At 52.4% G+C, this 14783-nt stretch overlaps 1 protein-coding gene across 2 annotated transcripts in view; it reads left to right on the top strand.

The window, feature by feature from the left end:
* The window catches only part of ASS1 (argininosuccinate synthase 1), a 74161-nt gene that overhangs the window by 14344 nt on the left and 45034 nt on the right, over nucleotides 1–14783 (top strand). For both annotated transcript variants that reach the window (XM_067541962.1, XM_067541963.1), the window contains exons 7-8: nucleotides 4153–4209; nucleotides 7623–7697. In XM_067541962.1, coding sequence (XP_067398063.1) covers nucleotides 4153–4209; nucleotides 7623–7697 — 132 coding nt within the window. The remainder of the gene's footprint in view (nucleotides 1–4152; nucleotides 4210–7622; nucleotides 7698–14783) is intronic.

The raw sequence follows: 14783 nt of genomic DNA, 5'->3' as shown, positions 1-14783 counted from the left end.
AGAGAAGCAAAGGGAATCTGAAAAGGATCTTAGAAATGTAGGGCTGGAGGGGTCTGCACTGAGACAGGACTGACTAAACCTACCTTTATGCTTCGATATTAGGAAGAACTTTCTAACTTAAATCTCCCTTGCTGCAGATTAAGCCCATTACTTTTGTCCCACCTGGCCTGGACAAGGAGAATGATTGATTGATTGATTGATCACCGTCCTCTTTATAACAACCCTTAACACATTTGAAGACTGTTACCAGGCCCCTTCAGTCTTCATTTCTCAAGACTAAACGTGCCCAGTTTTGTTTTGTTTTTTTTAAACCTTTCCTCATAAGTCAGATTTTTTTTAAACTTTTTGGCTTTTTCGTTGCTCTCCTCTGGAATCTCTCCAAGTTGTCCACATCCTTCCTACAGCATGGGGCCCAGAACTGGACGTAGCACTCCAGTGGCGGCCTCGCCAGTGTCGGGTGGAGCAGGACAATTACCTCCCACGGCTGATGTGACGCTTGCTCCTGTTAATACACACCGGAATGATCTCGGTCTTTTTCACAACTGCACCGCTTTGCTGCCTCCTTGCAATGTGTGATCTGCTATGACCCCAGATCCTTTTCTGCAGTGCTATCACCTTGCCAGTCATGAGCGGGGAATGCTTAGTCTGAGGCTGATCTTCCCAGGTAGTGAAGGTGGGGTCCGGTCGGAGGAGGGGATGGGGAGGTGAAAAGAAGAGGCAATGGAACAAGCTAAGAAGTCAGCTCATCACTGCATGGCATCATCCGGGAATTCTGAAGGGACTCGTGGGCAGAGTGGCAGTCGTTGACTCCTGTATCTTGTTGCTGCAGGATATTTTTGAGGCAAATAAAGTGAAGAAGGCTCAGAGGAGCTGGTGATATCCCTGCTGTTAGACTGGCTCAGACAGCATCACAAGGGCCCTCAAATCACTATTTCTTATAAGCTGATCACCAGCGAGGGACAGGGAGAAGCGTCCTGCCTCGGGCGGTGTCCCGTGTGGGGAGTTGGGTTATGGCATTTTGAAGCATCTGGTATGAGTCAGTGTTGGAAAGAGGACCGAATGAGCCGTCACTTCTGCTGGGGCATTTCCCGCATCCCCTCTTGCACACCCCCTGGGGCCTGTGTCCCAGTCTCTCTGTTTGGAGACCCAGCTGCCTCTCGCCTCTTTCAACTATCCACCAGAGGGCACTCTTGAGCGACGTGGCATCTAGGGAAAAGTCCTTCCCCTCCACACTGAGCTCCACTCCGCATTTCCCAGTTAAGATGTCATCTCCATCGTCTGGTATTGCACAAACCAACCCTCCTCCCACCACTTCGAGCAGCAAGGATGCTGCATCCTGAGCCTCTGCCAAGTCTCTAACTCTCCTCCCCCTCCCCCCCATCCATTAAGCCGGGTAGGAGGGAGCGAGCGCTGGTAACTCAACCCGGGAGCATGCCATCCTTGGCTGAGGCAGCAGCAGGGGCTCCAGCATCTTAAATGTGCACCATCTGCAGCGCCCCTGTCTTGGGAGCAGATGGACTTGTTTTGGGCCTGTAAGGGAAATGTGTGTTTGTAATAGTCCTGGGGGAGGCTCCTCAGCCCAGCTGCAAATGTAACCAGCGTGCCTGGATCTAGGGAAGAGGGGGTGCCCCATTTGCCCGCGGTGTTGGTGGAAATTGGGCCTTTGTCATCTTTCTTCTCTTAGAAGCTGTAATAGTTTTTTGAGCTAGTCAGACCCTCCCTCTCCAAGGCATTTGGCCTCATTAGGAAGCCCTGTCCAGGGGGCTTGTTGGCATGGACCGATTAAAGAGAGATGTCCAGATCCACCAAGCCATCAGCTGTCTCTCCTTCCTGGGCTCCCAAGAATCACCCCTGTTCCTAGGGGGCCGGGCTGTCCGTGAGACTGGCTCTGGTTCAGAGCCACATGGCGTAGGATTGTCGCTGCGTGTCAGACTAGCCGAAGAGTTGTGCGTGTGGGGTGCTCAGCTAGTTGGGAAAATCTGGCCCTTTAAAGTCACATTTAAAAACTAGATCGTGGGGTGAACTGCACAGCTGGCGCTGTGGGCACTGCTGCTAGCTAGATGCATGTGACGGCTATTCCTTTCTCCTCCGCCCTGGCCTGCCCCGATGGGAATGTCTTGGTGCCGTTCTGCCATTCTGCACCATTCTGACCCAGTTGCTGGCACCGATTGACTGCTCAGCCTGCCCTGTGGGACGTGGATCCATCAGGATGAATTAAAGATGCATCGACCACGAGTGAAAGGGGGAGTCTCTGTCTCATGGCTTGTCTACATGGGAAGATTTACTAGCATTGCTCTGCCAGCATAATTGTTTGGAAGTGACTGAAGATAAACCAAAAAAAAGGTCCTTCTTAGTCCAGATAAAGAGGGCCCACAGCAGGAGTTATACCAGTATAATCATACCGCCATAGTACTGCTGGTAAATTTCCCCAAGGAGACGAGCCCTCTGTTTCAAATGCCTGTCCCTTCTGCGGTTGTCTCAGTCTAGCTACCTGTGTAATGTCCAGGATCTCTAGGGTTGAAAGCCCTGAATGGTCTAAGAGTTGGAAGTCCCTGCATGACAGTTAAGATTTGCTGTGTTCCCCTTGTCATGATTTGCTGCCCTCTATCGCCGTTCTAAGATGAGGGGCCCTCAGCGGCCTGTGCCCAAGCGTGGTGAGCTTACAGTGCAATGCGAGGAAAACCTGCATGGCATCAGTTAACTAGCTCCATGAATTAGATGTTGATGTACGTCACTACCCTCTAGTGTATGGAGCCAGAACAGCTCAGCTGGATGCCATAGGCCCTGTATTGATAGCAGCTAATGGAGAGTCTTCTTTAGCTCAGGTCCTTCTGCTTTTGGTAGAGGAGGACCTGGGTTCCATCCCTGCTTTTGTCGTGAAGATGTGAATGGCAGCGTAGTGCTAATCGAAGTCCGGCGCAGCCTCAGATATGTCACAGGATTGTGGCAGACCCTTGGGTTTCTTAATTCGAACTAGATGGAATCTCCTATGTTATGGTCCCTGGATGCTGTGACCTGGGATGATTAATTCAGGTGTCTCAACCTTTGAATGTCCTTACACATACGTGTGCAAACACCCACATGTTCTCCCAATGACTTGGCTGCAGCAGTGAGTCGCGAGGCAGTATCTGCCTTTCCCAGCTCTGTGCTGTGCACGGCGCGATATGGTTGTGACATGGCGCTGAGCCAGTTATTCGTCTTCTCCAGTGATTCGAAAACGGATGGGTTATTGCTTACAGAGAGAGGAGGTTAATTAGAGACCGATACTGTCTGGGTCTCTGGCTCTCATGCTGTTACAGCGGTGTTCTTAGGGGCTGCTTGCCCATCAGCCGCTGTCCCAGTAAAGATGGGGTGGGTTTGGGTAACAGACCAACCCTCATTTCTTTCCTTAATTCAGTTTTTTTCCCCTTCCTTTCCAATAACTACTGTACATTTACTAGTCTCTGTCTGAAATATTTGCAGTTTTGTGGTTTCTCTTCTATACCCTGAACCTGCAGGGTGGGTTTTCCTCCTTGTTTTATTTACCCTCAGTGGATCAGAAGATTAAGAGTAACCGGGTCCGATTCTCAGCTAGTTGGAGCTGGTGAAGCTTTATGCAGCAGCTAGACCAACTGAGGATCTGACCTGCTGAGACTTTCACAGTCCCTCCCCCAAACTTTCCCCACCCCTTGGGTTCCGCTGGGCTTTTGCCTCCACGGGCCTCTCCAAGGGAGGGGTTGCAAAGGCCGTTGGCCCTGCGGGGGGACACGATTGCCTGGATGCTCAGGGGTCCCCTGGCTTGCTCTCACAGTGGGTTGGGAAATCCACGAGGCGTCGCTGGCTTTGATGGACTCTCAGGTTCTCACATCTCATCTGCTCTCCCAGAGACCTCTCCATCGAAGCCTGAGCCCCTGGAGCCAGTGTGCATGGCCCCAGACCGCGGCTCTGGCAGAGGCACCCGGCGCGGGGCCGCTGACAGACCCTCAGCTCTGGGTGGGGACAACAGGCTTGATCCATGTCGGCCGGCTCTGGGAAGTTGTCTCCTTCATGTGTAATTGGGGGCTGAGCTTGGGGGGACCAGGATCACAGCCTCTCCCACCATGTGTGAACTCAAGGGGTGGGGCTCAGAGACGGTCGAGGACCATGCCTAAACTCCCCTCTCTTCTGTTTCAGGGGAATGACCAGGTCCGATTTGAGCTCACCTGTTATGCCCTGTGCCCTCAGATCAAGGTAAGAAGTTCGGACTCCAGCTCCCGCTAAGCGTGGCCATGGCACCGGCTCCCTCCGGGACATCTGGCTGGTTTGCAAAAGGGTCTCGAGCATCTGCCCGTCAGGTTCACCCTTTGCACAAGGGTCTATTCACGTACTTGGTACGTCGCCCACGCTGCGGTCGCAGAACAGCGTTCCCCGCCCTTCCCCTCAGATGGCGACGTCCCCGGGTCACTTTGTGTTGGCCGGCTGCGGTGCTGTGAAAGTATTGCCCCTTGCCAGCATCCCTTGAGCACGCAGGCAGCTGGGCTGGCCAAGATAGTGCTGCTCAAAACATTTCACTGCAAAAACAATTTTCGTTCCCTCCCCAGTGAGAACATATGTTCTGAAGTTTTCCGTTTTCGACAAAATTGTCCCCACAAATGTTTCCCTTCTCCCCTCCCCCCTTCTTTTTTCATTTTTCCATTGGGAATGTGGAAGAGGGGGGGGAAAAGGGGTAAAATTGGGGGGAAATCACTTTTTTTTTTGTAGTTTTAGAAAATTAATTAAAATTCAGTTTCGGTTTTTCGATACAAAATGGAACAAATTTAAAAAGCCAACCCCCCCACCCCTCCATTCACAAAGGGTTTGGTGCAGATCTCTGATAATGTTTTAGCAGTTCTGCCGAGTGGATTGTCCAGAATTGCTTAGGTGGCCCCATAAAGCCTGTAAACCTTTAATTCACTGGGGGCGGGGGAAAGGGAGCTCCAACTAACCCTCAGCTTTGGGGTTTTCAGGGACCCCAAGAAATCTAGTACAGGAGCAAGCCCCCTTTTGCTATCATCATGCTTAATCAGCTGACCAGAAATGGGCCAGTTGGATTGGATAGAATCAAATCCCTGCTTCCATCCAGAACCTCTGGTGGCCAGCCTGTTCTGGGTGTGAAATAACCCTCTGTAGCATTCCCGGCTGCCTCTGCTGGGCCAGGTACGAGATGGGACTAGAAGCTTTTCTGGTGGCAGAACTTGTTTGTAAGATTCCCTGTAGAGACGGCCTGGAACCAAACCCCCAGGATTTGGGGCAGTTTGGACCCAGATCTCAGTTTAGCAGCTTGGGCTCTTTCTCTCTCTCTCTTCCCCCCCTCCCCCCATCCCAACGCTGCAGACTCAAGAAAACATCTGTACGTGGGTGTTGATCAGACCCAAACAGCCAGACCTTTAGTGGTTTCCCCCCATGACGCCTTTCTTTGCTGCCTACGTCACATGTTACTGAATACCCTCAAAGACTCCACTGAGTAACTGCTCACACATCCCCTCGTTCAGGGCCTGACCCAAAGCCCTGTTGTCTTGAATGTTCTTTGGATCACTGAATGCCTCGTGCATAAACGCATCCACCTCTGGCATAGTCACGGGCCCCTTCGTCCTACTGGTGGTTCCCAACATGTGAGTGGGGAACAGGATCTGACCCCGCCCTGGACTGCCAGCTTGTTCCCCAACCCTGCAGAGCGAAAAGGAGAGGTACAGGGTCTCCGGATAATCTGCTGCTGGGAATTTTATTTTTTAACACAGACACAAGCAACTTAGTTTCTCTTTAACAAGCCGCCAGCTGCTTGAGGTGACGTTTTGGTGTTTGAGGGGGCTGTAATGATCTTTAATTGACCTATTTTTACCTCAAACACCACAGTGCTGTGAAACAAACAGTAACAGGGCAACCGCCTTGAGCGGCTGGTGGGATAATGGACTCTTCTCCCCTCCTCGCAAGCATATTCTGCCGCTTGTTAGGGTTACAGTGGCAGCTTGGAAGAGTCTCCGGTTACTCCACCTTTGTGTGGGGAGATTAAATCTCTGCCGATGGATGCGGTGTGTGCTTCAGGCAATGAGAATCCCTCTCTGCTCTGTGAAACTTACAGAAGTAGTCCCCAGTGTGTTTTGCTGGAGGTGAGGCTGTTTACCTTGATCCTTTCAACGCTGCTTGGGATATGGATGTACTGAGGAGGAAAAAGATCCTAGTGGCTCATCTGAGGCGGGGGGGGGGGAACTGGCTGGCGTGTGAGGGGAGTATTATTATGGGGGAAGCCTGGAAGACTCAAAAGGGAACAGACTTGGTTGTGGTTGTAAAACCTCCAAAGATGGACTTGGTTCCTTTTTATCCGAACCACGGATGCTCCTGGGTTGAGTGGGGTGGAGATGGGTCCATAGACAATGTTCCTATTCCAGAAACTGGGTGCCAAACCTCTTTGTTTGAGAGCTGGTCCCCTCGTCTCGGCGTTTACCATCTCCCAGTAAAATGCCTCTCAATACCCTGTCCCGCCCTCCTGATCTCGCGCTCAGGGTGCAAATCGGGCGTTTTTCTGTCAGCCCGTGGTGTTACCAGGGCGAGTGAGGACAGGCTAAGTCCCTCTGTCACTAAGGGCCTGATGAGACATGACGTGATACCTCACAGCTTAGGGAGAAAGCTTGTGTCACTAGTGGAAGTTAACCAAACGCTAACCTGGAGACTGGAAATTAGACAAGAATCTGGTCCTTGTTGTGGGCTGGGGAGCCTGGATGACTCAGGCCCTGGGACATCGAGCTGCTAGGGCTCTGTCACTGCTTCTGAGTTTGCTCTGGGCACCAGCGACTGAAAACCGCTTCCATCGGGCGGCTGCGTGGAAGAGGAGTCGTGGGGAAGGCGATCGCTCTCTGTATGGCGTGTCCTCCCCCTTCCCTCGCCACTGCTGGCCACCTCGGTGGCGGGACAAAGGACTGAACAGGCCATAGAGACTGAACTCCTCTGTCACCGCCTGACACAGCCGCTGCCTCAGGGTTGAGGCACTTGGGCAGAGGGAAACGTGTGGTGCCGCTGCAGGCGCTGACTGTACCGCAACGGAAAATCTCCGGGAGGCAGGGGGAGGGTTTGCCTGCTCACAAGGCAGGCCAGGGTGCCCGCATCAGGGCGCTTTGCTTCTGCTGGAAAACAAGAGCAGCTGAACTCTGGCCTGGGAGTGGAGGGTGCTCAGGTGTGGGGCCCGGCACTTGCTTTCAGGGCCATTTTGAGGTGGTCGTCTGACCCCTGCCCCGTTGCGTCAGTGGATCTCAGCAGGGCGAAGGGCCCCGCAGAACTGCTCCTGCCATCCTACTCCATGTGTCGGGCACCACTGGACGAGGGACTGCCCCTCTCAGCCATGTAGGTCTCCCCACACTGACTGGCCCCATAGCCGGGCTGTAGCCTGTAGGGGAGGGAGCCCTGGCTCAGACTTGGTGGTGCTGCATGTAAGGCCCCCGGCAGGTCAGGATCTCTGCCTGGCTGGGCTGACACACGCGTGTGAGCAGGACCAGCTGCTCTGGGGCTCAGGAATGTTTGGCGAGTCTGATCCACTGCCGCTGAGGGGTCGGCCGCCTCCCTCTCGTGGCATTTCGAAATGCCACAGAGGCAGCCTCACCGACCCCGCTGTCTGTCTTTGCCCCTTCCCGCAGATCATCGCTCCCTGGAGGATGCCGGAGTTCTACAATCGCTTCCGCGGACGCAGCGACCTGATGGACTATGCCAAGGTACGATCTCGTCTCCGTGGTATCCTCTGCGCCCTTCGTCCTTAGGACGCTCGCCCTTGGCCTTTGGCGGGGAGGCTTTTTCCTGCCTTGGTTGTCACCCAATCATCCCATCATCCAGGCCATAGGTCACAATTCTCGCTCTGTCCAGACGACATTAGATTCACTTAGTTGTTCTGTAACTGGTCAGGAGATCCTTTTGGGTAACAGCCAGGTGCTCCCTCCACACCTACAGTCGGAGCACATGGCCTGCAAAACCTCCCCTATTAACCCCAAGTCTCCTGTGAGGGGGGGGAGGGGGGGCTCATGGTGGCTCCTCCGGGCTGCCCCCGCCTCCCCCAGTATATTACTATTAGTTGCATGGGGGGCAGCATTCAGAGGCACCAACCAAGGTCAGGGCCCCATCGTGTTGGGTTCTGCATAGACTCGTAGTAGAGCCGTCCGGGCCGGAGAGACGAAAGGGTGAAATATTGGCCCAATTGGAATTTTGCCGCTGAGTTCAGGATTTCCCCATAAATTGACGGCTCAAAGCCACCCTGGGGTCTGTGGCAGAGAAATAGATCCAGTCTTCTGAGTCTCCATCCTGTACCTTAAGCACTCACCCATTCTTAGTCTCCCCTTAATCATCATGATGCAGTGTGGCCTGGTGGATAGAGCACAGGACGGGCACTCGGGAAAATCTGGGTTCTGTTACCAGCTCTGCCACTGGCCTGCTGGGTGACCTTAGGCAAGTCACTGCACCACTGTGCCTCAGTTTCCCCATCTGTAAAATGTGGATAACGATGCTGCCCTCCTTCTGTAAAACATTTTGAGATCTACTGATGAAAAGCACTTTGGAAGAGCTGGGTATTGTTCATTTATTGTTATTGTCTTGATTCCGTCTTATTTTCCAACTCAAGGGTGCTCTGGATTTAGCTGAGCACAATCTCTCATGTCCCTTATGGGAATTAAGGCTGGCTCTGCGTGAGATTTCTGCTGTTGTTCCTGGATGCCAGGGTGTGTGTGAGTGTGTGGTTTTTTGTTTTTTGTTTTGTTTTGTTTTGTTTTTTAATGGCCTGTAATTACTTGGATGTTAATTGTAATCCATTTGCCAAGGAAACTGGTCCCAGCTCAATGGCTTGCATAAGAGACAAAGCAAATACATTTTCCCTTTTGTCGTCCCTTCCTTTTTGAAGTACAAGTTGCAATAAAACATTAGAAGTTTTTCATCAGGTTTTTTAAGTGCCCACCAGGGTACCTTTCTTTTTTAGCGACTTCATGGAAATGCTTGACAACTGGGCTCAATCAATCAAAAGGAAAAAAGCAGCTCTGTGCATAAACCAGAAAATTGCTTCAGTTTTTAAATAGCTGCCGTCTAGGCTGGCTGGATAATATCTGTGAAGCCAAGGTGCTGAGTTGGAGGATGCGTCGCGTGGAGTGCTAACAGCAGAGACCGAGGCCTCCGCATCCCATTAAGCCCCTGAGTGCTGCGTGTTGAGGATTGTGTTTGCCATCTGTTGTTTTATTATTAAGGAGGCAGTTTACGAGAGCTTCCCATATGTTGCCAAACAAATTGTCAAATAGAGGAGTTCGGGAGAGAGCTGTGTTTTTATTATATGGGTTCTTTTTATTTAAAAAAAACAACCCAAAAACCCAAAACAGTTTGGGGGGCCCTATTTAAAAGGAGAGGGTTGGAAACCGAGCTTTCAGAGATACTTGAGTTACTGGTCTCTCTCTAATGTAAACACAAAGATGTTTCCCATTCTCTTTCACGATCTGAAGAAATCAGCGGTTATTGCTTCTTCTTACAGGGCCCAATCCTGCACATGCTTAATCTTACTCCCCTGGGATCCAGTGGGGTCTTAACTAGATGAAAATGAGGCCTAAATTGCCTTTAATAATTTTACTGCTCAAGTGAGGAAAGTTAAGCACGTGGGTAAGGAGATGCAGGCTCAGGGCTTGCACACGTATGTAGCTTTACTCCCGTAAGCATTGGCATTAACATCCCAGGGCTGTGTTTGCTGGATCAGGCCCTTGAATTAGTTTGTTTGTAATCTGATGCTGTCCACTTAGTTTTAGTCCTAAAAGTAAATGCTGATGAAATAGGTGCTTTCGGAAACCTAATGCAAATAGAAATAGTGTCACTTCTGTTTTCAATTTCACTGAACACAGGTTTAGGGCTTGAGAGGGTTGTTTGTTTGTTTGTTTGTTTGTTTGTTTTTTAATTTGTCTTTGAACATTGCTGGAAATCCAAATGCAAGAACATTAGGTTAGTGCCAGAGAAAAAGGAAGTGAAACTGATGATAAACACAAATAAAACAGACTAATCTAGTTTCAGTGAATTTTGTTCCAATATGAGACCATTATCCATTTGATGACTCATGATGGCTTTCATCCAATAACGTACTTAGATAAGGTTCACTCAGCTCAACCTTTCAATGCCCGTGCTGAGTGAAATGAAAAAGTAAACAAATGGCAGCAGTGCACAACTGTCGTGACTGTATTGTGAGTCACAGGTTATTCAGTGGGTTTCTTCAAGCCTCAGCTCCTGGAGTCATGTGATGTGAGCCTCTCCGCTTCTGTTTTTAAAATCAAGCTTTCTTCCTGGCTGTGGAGGAAAACTTGACGCCCTAAAGGCTAAAGAATCAGAAGGCAAATGAAAGTATTTTTAAAAATCTCATGAGTTTTTTAATGCCTGGGGCTCACAATGGAGAAAGTTCTGTTACATTATTTCTCTGTCAAGGATCTGAGGCTTAGTAACCTGGAAAAGGATATTTTAAAAATATGCAGGGCCCAGTCTTTTGATAGTTTAAATCTTTGCCATTAGTGGAGCTAGACAGACCTACACCAGCTGAGCATGTGGCCCAGAGAACTTTATTCTCCTCTCAGTTACAATCTCACGTGGCCCAGTTTTAGAGTGAGTGCGACTATTTACATGCTTTGAGCACCTGCATGTGTGTCTGCAGGCTTGTGTCTAAATCGGCAGTAACTTGGTTGAAGTCAGTGGTCTGACACCTCCCTAAAACTGGTGTGAGATCAGAATTGGGCTCCTGAATTGCTCCTGGTCTCTAGCACGCCAGGCTAAGCTGCCCAAGGCTTATATAAAGATGGTAATAAAACCAAGGAATTGGAAAATGGTCCCGATTTCAGATCTGAATGTTTGGAGGTTTTTTTAATTCTAATTGGAAACCCAATTAATTTTTCCGTTCAAGTCCCTGTTAAAATCAGGGTCTGAAGGAAAAGGATGCGATGCTTGTGGAAGATTGGAGGGAGGCGTGTGTGTGTGTGGGGGGGGGGGGGGTTGTGAAACAACGTGCATGCCCGCATGCACGTTGTGGTGCGCACAGGCTCAAGGGGGGTGGACTGGAGGAGGGGAGCTGTTAGCAGAGTGCATTATCGCAGGGCCCCCCTCTGGTGGTGATTATAGCCCATTCAGAATAAACAAAGAGGAGCATTAATTGACTAACAAGCTCTTGAAAGCTAATGGAGCGATCGGATCAGCAGGCAGGCGTGGGGCTGCTGGTTGTGGAGCTCGGACGCTGCGCTTCCTGGACCCTGCTCTGCAGATGGGGGGCGGAGGGGAGAGTCTTTGGGGGAGGAGGGTTCCTGGGCAGAGTCTCCTTGGAGATCCTGGTGTGGGATGTGCCTGTGCACACATGCCTGTTTATAGACAGACAGACGCACACACACGGAGAATTGTGTCCTGTGTTGTGCTATTTCCTCGGCGTTTGAATTTGATCCTGGGCTCAGGATGGCGTGTGTGGTGGGAGGGAGGTTCTCCGTCTGTCTGAATGTCACTGTCCCTTTCTGGTCTTCTCCAATACCACGTGGCCGTCCCAGCTCTGGTGGCCCTGGGGAAATCTTCTCTCTGCTCCCAGGGAATCCCAGATCAGAGAACGGATACAGCCCCCTGGCGAGGAGTTAGCTGGCTCCTGTCATCCATTAAAGCCCCAGCGTGGCCTCTCCGGGGTTTCTCTAACATCTGGCAGTGGTGCAGTCATTCGTATTGGGCAGTGGCTTTGCACAGCATGAGGACACAAAGGGAAGGGCCCTGGGGTACCCGTTGCTTTGTTGGCCATTGGTAGAAAGAGGGTCTGTTTGCACATTGCTTCCCTCTGGGGTGCTGTGGGTTTGAGGGGTTTTAATAGAGGGTTTCACATCACGCTCATCCCCGTTGTATCAAAGCATCTTCCAGTTGTGTGGTACATACCAGCTGACGCATGGCACGCTCTCTTCCCCCCAGGGGGAGAATTGGGTGGGCCGTGGAGCTTGTGTGTTGGTTTGGTTTTGAGATGGGCACGCTGCCCTGTGTGTTGAAGAAGGCAGGTCAAAGTGCGCCTGGAACTGGGAGCGGAGCGTGAGAGGCTTGCGACGGGCCTCACTCCCCATGGGAGTTTGCTCCCGAGTCTCAGATTGGCCCCCGGGCTGGGCCCGTCTCCTCTGAGCCAGGCAGCCAGGAAACGTGTTTGCCACGTGAATTACGGGTTCTGGATCTTTCGGGAGCACGAGTATGTTTGTTCCCAGAGAGGCCAGAGGAGGCCTCCTTTCTCCGGAGACAGGTGGGGGAATGCGGTCTCTGTGGGCTTGTCTACACCTGGAGATGCTCCAGAACAACTCCATGTGTATTCTGGAATAAGAACTCCATGCATGGAGTTATCCTAGAATAGCCGTTGATCTTTAAATTCACACCCCATTTTGATCCAAATTAACTTTCAAGTGTAGACTAGCCCCTGTACCTCGGCACTCCTGACCTCCCCTTTAATTTATTACTTTCCCCTTAGAGGAGGGAGAGTTGGGGTTGATCAGAGGACTGGGATACGATTCCCATTTGCAGGGCTGCAACTGAAGTGGGATTGAACTCTGCATGCACAATAGAGCCTGCTCCCAGTGAAATCAGACGCCAAAGTCCCATTGGCTGCAATGGGAGCAGGACCAGGCCCTGTAGTGCAGTCAGACAGTGAACCAGTGGCCGCATTTTCAGAAGTGCGCCAGACCCAACTGGCCAGACGTCTGTTGCCGGCCTTCCCCCAGCTGTGTGCGCCGAGCCCCTCTGAAAACTCCGGCCTGGACTTCCGTTCATCCGTGTTCTTATCTTGCATTCGGAAACAGAACAGAAATATAAACAAAAAGGCTCTTCAAGCGGAGCGCCCAGCACAGCGAGTGTTCGGGGATGGAATTTCTCCTCGGCGCCAGCCTGGGCCCCTCAGCCTTTGACTCGGCAGGGTTCAGACCGTAGCCCACTAGTTCGGTTTTGGCCGTATTCTAAATCCATGAGACCCGGGCTGACGATGGGACGTGCCGGCCCAGTCCTGGCTCCAGCAGCCCGCATGGCTCCTCTGGAACCCCCTGGTTTTTTGTTGCATGGCAACTGCATCTCCCGCTGCCTCCCCTGCTAATTCGGCACCCTGCGTGTTCCCCTGGTGTTCACAGCACTTCCATCCATTGAGATGTCATCCGATCAGTGAGCCAGCCGGGGACCTCGGGAGGAGCTGGGCGTTGTGCCTGGGCAGTTGAGTCGGGGGGGGGGGGGGGGGGTGACCGTTGGGGGCACATACCCACACAACCATGTACATGTGTGTACCAGGGAAACACCTGTGAGTGTGGGCTGTGTGCATGCACGTGGGCTCTGCAGAGTTTGTGGTGACTTGTCTGTGTGTGCGCGGGGGGTGTCTGTCTGTCTGGCGTTGCAGGAGTACGTATGCTTGAGAGCGAGCGTGAGATAACTCGCACTCCGAAGTACACGGCTGTGGCCATTGCCTCATCGACCTCTTGGCACACTATTAACTGCTGCTGAACTCAGCCGTGTGATTAGCAGTGATACTTCCCCGGCAGAGGAAAGAGACGCCTGGACCAGGCGTGCGTGCTGCTTCACAGGCCAGGCCCTGGGTAGGTGCAGATCAGCGTAGCTCCTGGGAAAGTGGGTGGCGTTTTGTCGATGGACACCTGCTGTTCTCGTCAGGGCATGAGCCTGGCGCTGGGCCCAGAGAGGGTCCCTGGTCAGAGCGAGGGTCCTTTCCTCACTCCACCCTCATGGCCCCTTTGCTCTCTGTAACTCAGCTGAGCTATGCTCATTCAAACAATCGAGTCAGCTGACGTGGTGCTGAGCATGATTTAGCGGCCAGCGTAGTCCAGGACAAATCACGCCTACTAACTGGGATTAGACCCTGGTCCTGGCCAGGGCCGCAGGGTGGCAAACGGCTACCTTAGTCTGGACAGGGGTTTGACCTAGCCCCTGGATGGGGGAAGTGCAAGCCCTCTGGCCCTCTCCCACCAGCGCCGTGCTTTGTAGGACTAGCCTGGTGCCTGGACAGGGCTGTCCCAGAAGAGTGGGAGAGCTTTGAGCACAGATCCCAGGGTTTGCAATCCCCGGTGTAAAAGTCCAGCCGTGCAAGAATCTCTGTGCTGTAAAGGGGAGAAGCGAGTGGGTGGGTAGGCACTGGTGGGTGAGTGGGGATGGGACTGTGGCACTGCCGTCAGGCTGGGGTGGGGGGATGATTGCCATACCCATGCTAGTTTTAATGCAGCTAGCACTGCTAAAAATAGCAGTGGAGACACAGCTGCGCCGGCTTCAGCGTGGGCTGCCCAAGCCACCAAGGACCCTGGGTTGGTCGGTGCATTGTTAGCCTGGGCCAGGGTCCGTGCCAGCACATCGGCACTGCTGGTTTTGGCCAGGCGGGTTGGATTAAGGTTAGCGCGGGCGCCTCGCCTTACTGGATGCTGAGAGCAGAGGGGGTGGATGGAGGTGTGAGATCAGGGAGCTGCACCCAGTCATGGCGGCTCACCGGGGATCTCTGTTGTTGCCTGGACGCTTCCTGGTACACCCACTGGGCATATATGGGGGGGGGAGGCAATCAGGAGCCTCCAATGTGGCCGCCAGTAGGATCTCTCAGGTGGGACTTCCTGTAGAGCCCGTGGGCTGCAGATAGCAGATGGTGGGGTGGCGGTGTCCGTTGACCGGTGGCGCTGCTGACCTGGGTTTGAGTCCCGCTGCTCCTTACAAATGAGAGAGGAGCTGGGGTTTGTGCGCGTGGGCGAGCGAGCCCTTGGGAAGGGGATGAGCAGCCTCATTGACTTAGAACAAAGGGGGGACGTCCCCCTTCACTCTGTGAC

The sequence above is a fragment of the Emydura macquarii genome, unplaced genomic scaffold, assembly GCF_026122565.2.
Source record: "Emydura macquarii macquarii isolate MOO-44397 ecotype Brisbane River unplaced genomic scaffold, CSIRO-AGI_Emac_v2 contig_691, whole genome shotgun sequence".
NCBI classification, from domain to species: Eukaryota; Metazoa; Chordata; order Testudines; family Chelidae; genus Emydura; species Emydura macquarii.
This window is presented reverse-complemented; position numbering and strand designations above follow the sequence as displayed.